General features: G+C 32.0%; 1 protein-coding gene across 1 annotated transcript; it reads left to right on the forward strand.

The window, feature by feature from the left end:
* The first annotated feature begins 5,093 nt into the window (after window positions 1–5,093).
* On the forward strand, window positions 5,094–6,861 carry LOC132645627 (probable carboxylesterase 8). The gene is made up of 2 exons (XM_060362719.1): window positions 5,094–5,699; window positions 6,227–6,861. Exons 1-2 carry the CDS (start codon window positions 5,153–5,155, stop codon window positions 6,697–6,699), a joined length of 1,020 nt encoding a protein of 339 aa, XP_060218702.1. The 5' UTR covers window positions 5,094–5,152; the 3' UTR covers window positions 6,700–6,861.
* The last annotated feature ends 481 nt before the right edge of the window (window positions 6,862–7,342 follow it).

Genomic DNA, 7,342 nt, shown 5'->3' on the forward strand with positions numbered 1-7,342 from the left:
AAACGTCATTTTACTATTTGCACTTCAACGAAAATTTACTCAAAAGACAGCACTTTTTATAGTGTAGCTTGAACTGATTATTTCTATCAAGAACTATGTCTTCTTTTAGTGTTGTTGAGTAGTTTGTTATAAAATGGGAAAGTGGTGAATCCCACATCGATTAACCATTTCTTGGTCCTTAAGTCCTTGTCCACTTTTCACATTTATTTAAGAATATTATCCTATATTTGATAGTACAAAACTATATATATTAATATTTGATAGCACAAAACTGAATTAAAAAAAATAATTATTTTATTTTATTTCTATAACACAAAATCAGTTTATTTGAATTTAAATTTTGGATTTAAATTCAAAATAAAAGGACACATATGTTTGTGAAATAAAGTGACTTTTCGGAAGAAGACTGACTTTTGCCCTATAAATTAATGAGAGTTCCCTGTGACGTACAATCAGAAAAATCTGCAAGTGTCATATTTGTGGCTTCTAACATAATATTCGCTATTATCTTGTATGTGATCATACACTCGGCTTTTACCCAGCGTTACCGTCTCTAATGTTTCCAACCATTGTACCTTTAAATGTTTTCAATTAATTCGATCACTCTAGATGAAAATTTAGTTAGGGGAGAAAAGAATACATGTACACCTAACTCAACTATTCATCTTAATTACCCCTTCACTTTTCCCTTATAACTAAAGAAAGAAAAAAACCATCTCAGTTCTTATAGCAGAAACCACCATGCAAGATGCTTACAAGTTCCTCAACATTACTCAAAATTCAGATGCCTCTCTCACTAGAAAACCCCCAAGTCCTTATGTACCTTCAAAACAAGAAATTGATCCAAATTCACCACATCAACTAATTTCACTCTCCAAAGACATACCTCTTAACCCCACCACCAACACCTTTAGTGTGACTTCTATTATTTTTCATGAATCTTTTAATGCCATGTCAGCTCAGTTGCCTGCATTAATTGCTTTTGTTGAGTATCGGCTTGCCTCCGAACACCGCCTTCCTGCCGCCTATGACGACGCCATCGATGCCATGAATTTGCGTTTGTGATTTGTTTACAATGCATGTATGATGTCAAATGGGCAGGTTGGGGATTGGGCAGATCAAAGTGAGTCAGTCAATTATTGTCACTTGTCATTCTCCTCATCACCAATTATTGTTACTTGTCATTCTCCTCATCACTATTGTCGTCCGTGTTAGTAAATCTATGTTCAAAATCAGTAAACCAAAAACGTGAATTAATCTTGAAAAACGTAAAATGCATAAAATTAAAAATATTCGAGTCCACATCATTCACTGTGTATCCTTAAGGAATTTAATTCACTTACTGTACCCGAGGTTATAGATTACTTCCTCTCAGGATAAAATGGATATACCTGTTGATGGCGTAGCGGTACCTCAAACCCCACCAACTTCGTCGAATGCAAATTCGGCAACAAATCACACGACTCTACTATAATTTTGTTTTGAAACTAATGCAGAGAACAGTTTAAAGGAAGAAAGAATCCATATTTCTGTGTCTAAAATATGAGGCTAGTCCTCTGAATTTATAGGCAATTAAAGGGTGAGATGGAGAAGCGCAATCCAAAAGGTGTCTTTTAGGTGCACTTTCAAAAGATACATTTTCTCATTTCTCATTCACACCTTAAAATTTCAACTGTCCTCATAAGAGCATCGTCTGGACATGCGCCTTTTCATTACGTTGTGACTGGCCCTCGATGTGGACAAGAGTCCGCTCTGGGTCATCATCCCGGGAATCTTCTGTCTGTGGTACTCCGGTGAAGGCGGGCGGCACTCCCAGATTTACCCCATTTAGAGGTGGCAAGCCATCATTCGAGTTTGTAGCGTCATCCTCTAGATTTACATTCAAAGCTTTTCTTTCAACTCCTGACGCTAACATGGTATCGACTTATCTTGCAAAACAGATGAAGCAAATTAACATAGAATTAAAAATAGGTCAAAACAATACTGCAATTACCCTGTCTCCATGATGGACGCCAAACTGTTTAACCCTAAGTTTGTTATTTAAATTAACAATTCAATTTGTTTAATAGTACAATGACCAAAATGATGTGGTTAACGCTAATTTGCCACATAATATCGATAAAGTAGAATAAAAAAATTAATAAGCAAAATGAATAGAACAAGGTATGAGATTTTTATTCTAAGTATCTTGGCTGGTAACGTCTTCTTAAAGAATCCTGCATTTTCATGCTTTTTTATTTATTTTTCTTCTTTAACTTATTTTTAGATTTAAGCAACAACTACTGCTAATTTACTTGATAAAAAAACAAAAGTAACAACAACAGTTATTGTGCCTCAATTGCAAACAAATTGTGATTAACTATATAAATTTCTACTATTTATGTAACTATATTTAAGTTAATCTCAATTCAATATTACATGATGAAACAAGAGAAAATTTATCGATGCACTAAAATTAAACTCCCTGGTGAAAGGAAAATATATGTTAGAATATCACCCGTATAACAGAAAAACCATATAATATTTTTTAAATATGTTCAAGAAATTTGACCTATTTTGATGGCTTTTCAGATATTAAAAATAAAAAATTATTTGTAAATTTAACCGCGCAAAGCGCGAACACGTGTACTAATTACTTACTATTGACACAAAACTGCAATGGACTTTTAAGTGATCTGAATTTTGAGTGTGTAAAATTAATATACTTTTTAATTGCACATTTCAATCAAAATAATAAAATTAAGAACATTCTTTTTTGTTTATTTTTCAGTGATTCAAATTTAATGTGTCTATTGTTGAACGCGTCCGTCTTTTCAGAAGACGTCTTATCCATTTTTGTATACACACCTAGTCATGAAAAGGTACAGATCGATATATTAAGACTTCTATAAATACCTTCCCTATAGAAGTTGATTTCAATAAGATCCTGAGTTTGCATGACTTCGTCCTTTGAGTGTTCATTGATCTTTTCACCCTCTTAATTCCACAATGTTTTTGTCCTTCAATATTCTGAACTACCACAAAAGTTGTTGACAGATTTAAGAGTTCTTTGAAATAAGACGTCATTTATTATTTGCACATGAATAGTAAAAAAAAATCTACTCTGAATATAGCATCTTCCATAATACGTTTTCTAAAGCAGTTAACAAGAATAATGTTATAAAAAGTTTCAGAAATAGATTAAACGTAGATGTGAGTAACGTTTTAGGTGATGATTTATTAAAATATTTTAACGGCAAAAGTTAAGATGGATTGCGAATAAAACGTAACTGTAAATAATGTTTTATAAATATTTCGTTACAAAAAGTTACGACTCTGTAATACTGTTACTTGCTTTGCGACAAAGTACATGTACTGGGTCCAAGATAATTTCCATTTCCTTCACACTTTTTTCTGTACGAAGTTTTTACTTTTTCCTCCTCTTTCTCTCTCTTTTATCTTTTTCTAAAAAATTACCCCAAAAACCAAATATGTGCAATGAAATTTTTATGCAGAAATTAGTTAAGTTCCACAAAACTTCCTTGCTCGTTTTTCCTTTTCCTATCCAATACTTTTCGACCCAAAAATTTTAAAACAGAGAAAAGATTCTTTCCAAAAAATATGCAAAGACATGTTTGTTTATCATAAAATAGTTATAATGCAATTTTGAATGTCATATTTGATTGCACAAGTATAATAAATTACACAGAGATAGATATTTCAAAAAATCAAAATAAAAATTAATAATAAATTTAAATACTTTAGTGTGACATAAATATGTGTATATAAAGTTAAATAGACTTTTTTTCCAGTTAAAAAGTAAATAAGCATTAACGAGCGACAATTATACTTATATATATATATATATATATATATATATATATATATATATATATATATATATATATTTATTTATTTATTTATTTTTGTGTGTGTGTGTGTGTGAAGTTTAAAATTATTTATTAATAGGTCATTTAAATACATGTTTGTTTAAATATATATCAAATAATAATATATTTGTAGCTCATATCATAAAGAAGAATCTGTAACTTCCAAATAAATAGTTTTGTAACCTGCATTAATTAACAAAAGTTTCAATTACGAATTTGATTTTTTACCAAACTTAAGTGAATACATATGAAATTCATGCTTTTTTTTTTTTAAATGACACATAGATTTTATAATAAATATTTATACTAATGAGCAGAAAACAAAGCTAGTAAAATATAAAAGTATTCCTTATAAAACAAAATTCTAATAGCAAAAATGTAATAGCACACATAAGCTAAAAACGGGAAAATAAAGAAACAAGAGGTAAAAAGAGAGAATTGCAAAGTTATCCAGGGAAAAGCAAACACATTTGGAGGCTGGAATAAAAAGCCATAACAAAAAAGCTCAAATTAGTTACTTTAATTAAATTCCACAACATGAAGAAAATTAAAATTCGTTATTTTACATATGTTTATTGATTTGAGTAATCTTCAATCTAATCTTTTACCTCAGAAAATGGTGTAGAAATTAGAATTTATATTTTATTTAGTATAGGAAAAAGTAAAAACTGAAGTACACAAAAAAGTGTGAATGGAAATTATTTTGGACCCACTACCTGTACTCTGTCAGTCACAGAGCAAGTACTTGAATCAGAGAGTCGTAACTCCCAATAATGGAATACTTATAAAATTACTCACAATTACGTTTTATACTCCGACAATCTTCACTGTTGCCGTTAAAATATTTTAATAAATTATCACCTAAAACGTTACTCACACCTACGTTTAATCTATTTCTGAAACTTTTTATAACATTGTGTTATTCTTGTTAACTGCTTTAGAAAACGTATTATTTTGGTAAAAAATTCCGTGACTCGTATCGATTTTTTTAATCCAAAACTCTATCTCTTCTTTTAGATGAGTAACTATTGTCTCTTGTTTGTGCTTACATGCATGTTCTTTTTTAACATTACCATCTCTTATATTTCCAATCATTTACTTCCCTTTTAATGTATTCAATTAATTCTATCACTCTAGTTGGAAAATTTAGTTAGCTAGTGGACACTGGAGAAATAAATTCATACACCTAACTCAACTACTCATCTTAATTACCCCTTCACTTTTCCTTTATAACTGAAAGAAAGAAAAACAACAACCACTCAGTTCTTATCTTATATACTACCATGGCAGAGCAAAAGAACATAGCAGAAACCACCATGGAAGATGCTTACGAGTTCCTCAATATTACTCAAAATCCAGATGGCTCACTTACTAGATCAACCCCAATTCCTAATGTACCTTCAACACCAGAAAATAATCCAAATTCACCACAACAACTAATTTCACTCTCCAAAGACATACCTCTTAACCCCACCACCAACACCTTCATACGTCTTTATCGGCCTGTTTCTCCACCACCTAACGCTAAATTACCGTTGATCATATACTTCCATGGTGGTGGCTTTGTACTGTTTAGCGCGACTTCTATTATTTTTCATGAATCTTGTAATGCCATGGCAGCTCAGTTTCCTGCATTAATTGCTTCTGTTGAGTATCGGCTCGCCCCCGAACACCGCCTTCCTGCAGCCTATGACGATGCCATGGATGCCATCAAATGGGCTAAAGATCAAGCTATTAATGGTGGTGATCCGTGGTTGAAAGAATTTGCTGATTTCTCTAAAGTTTTCTTGATGGGTAGTAGTGCAGGAGGAAATATTGTGTACAATGCAGGTATGAGTGTCAAATGATCTGGCTAAATTTGAGCAGATCAAGATAAGTTGAGTGAGCGAGTAAAACTGTTTGGACTAAAATGGTCAGACAATAGATCATAACTCAATCTGTCTGACTGATATTAACAAGTTTCAATTTACTTGTTTGTTTTCTTATAATCTCTTTAATTACCTAATAAAATTTTATATTATGATTATATATAATATATTAAATAAAAAAAATATCTTTTAAGATTTCATTATTCCCTTCGTCTTCAATTTCAGTGTCTTAGTTTAACTGAGCATATAGTTTAAGATTTTTTTTTTTTTTTGAATCTAGTGGTTCTATTAAAGATGTGTTTAATGTATTAAAATGTCGTTTGAATCACTTGTCGGACACTTTTTTGGAACATATTAAAAAGAAAAGTAAGACATTTAAATTAGAATGGAGGAAGCAATACATATCAGCTCATATCTGGACGGTCAAAATGACCGGATCATTGAATGAATCATGTTTTTATTGACTAATTTTGTCAACCCTAAATGCAGGTCTACGTGCGCTCGATCTCGATCTCGATCCGATCAAGATCGTAGGGCTGATAATTAATCAAGCCTACTTTGGTGGGGTCGAGAGAACGGAATCTGAGCTCAAGTTTGTTAATGACATGATTGTGCCTTTGCATGCGAATGATCTGATGTGGTCGCTCGCATTGCCTAACGGTGCGGATCGCGACCACGAGTATTGTAATCCGTCGATTAGTGAGACGGGGTTGAAAGAGAAGATCAGACGGTTGCCAAGGTGTTTGATCAGAGGGTATGCAAGGGACCCACTGGTTGATAGGCAGAAGAGATTTGCTAAGATGGTTGAGTCACATGGTGTGCACGTGACCTCTCAATTTCTTGAAACTGGACATCATGGTGAGGAGATATTTAATCCAAAAGTGCTCGAGATTTTGTATGATGATATAAAGGATTTTGTCAAATCTACTTGTGATGGTAATATGGGCAAATCAGCCATGTGATGAAGTACTGTGACAAGTTAAAATTTGTTTAAAGTTAGTAATGTTTTTCACTTCTTTATGGAGTAGTATAATTTTTACTAATTAAAGATGAGTTTGTTTAAATAACTTTTCACCAGTGGTGTTGAGATATTATTTATTGCAAAACATGTTTTCTGGGTCGTAGATTTACTTCTGCTACTATGTCTAATAAAAACAAATGTGTTTGTTATTTTTCGAGATTAACAACTAGCTCAAATTTGAACTAGATCCAATTTCGGGTCGTGATGCAATTGGAAATAATTAATCATGGTTGGATAGAGATTTGCATGTGAATAGCTTTCGTCAAGTTGCAAGTTTCATCAGGCTTCATGTTCAATTGCATTCTTTGTTTCTAAGAAGCAATTATCCTTTCATGGTAAAAGTCAGAAAATGTGCTGGCTTCATATTTGTTACAAATGCACGGTTGGAGGCAAATCCAAACTCTTACAAAAACAACATCTCAATCCCAAACAAGTTAGGATCGTCTATATAAATATTTACTACTTCATTTAAGTTCAGCTCATGCCATCATCATTTAAAATATAAAAGTGAAAAACCATTTAAAATTTATAATAGTATTAATCAGTGTTTTAAAAGGCGGGGGCGTAAGGCGGGACGTTTTACA

This window comes from Lycium barbarum, chromosome 6 (assembly GCF_019175385.1).
Source record: "Lycium barbarum isolate Lr01 chromosome 6, ASM1917538v2, whole genome shotgun sequence".
Taxonomy (NCBI): Eukaryota; Viridiplantae; Streptophyta; class Magnoliopsida; order Solanales; family Solanaceae; genus Lycium; species Lycium barbarum.

Coding starts and splice junctions, on each gene's coding strand:
- LOC132645627 (XM_060362719.1), top strand. CDS start 5,153: ATGGCAGAGCAAAAGAACATAGCAGAAACCACCATGGAAGATGCTTAC. Junction 5,700..6,226: donor AAATATTGTGTACAATGCAG/GTATGAGTGTCA, acceptor CCCTAAATGCAG/GTCTACGTGCGCTCGATCTC.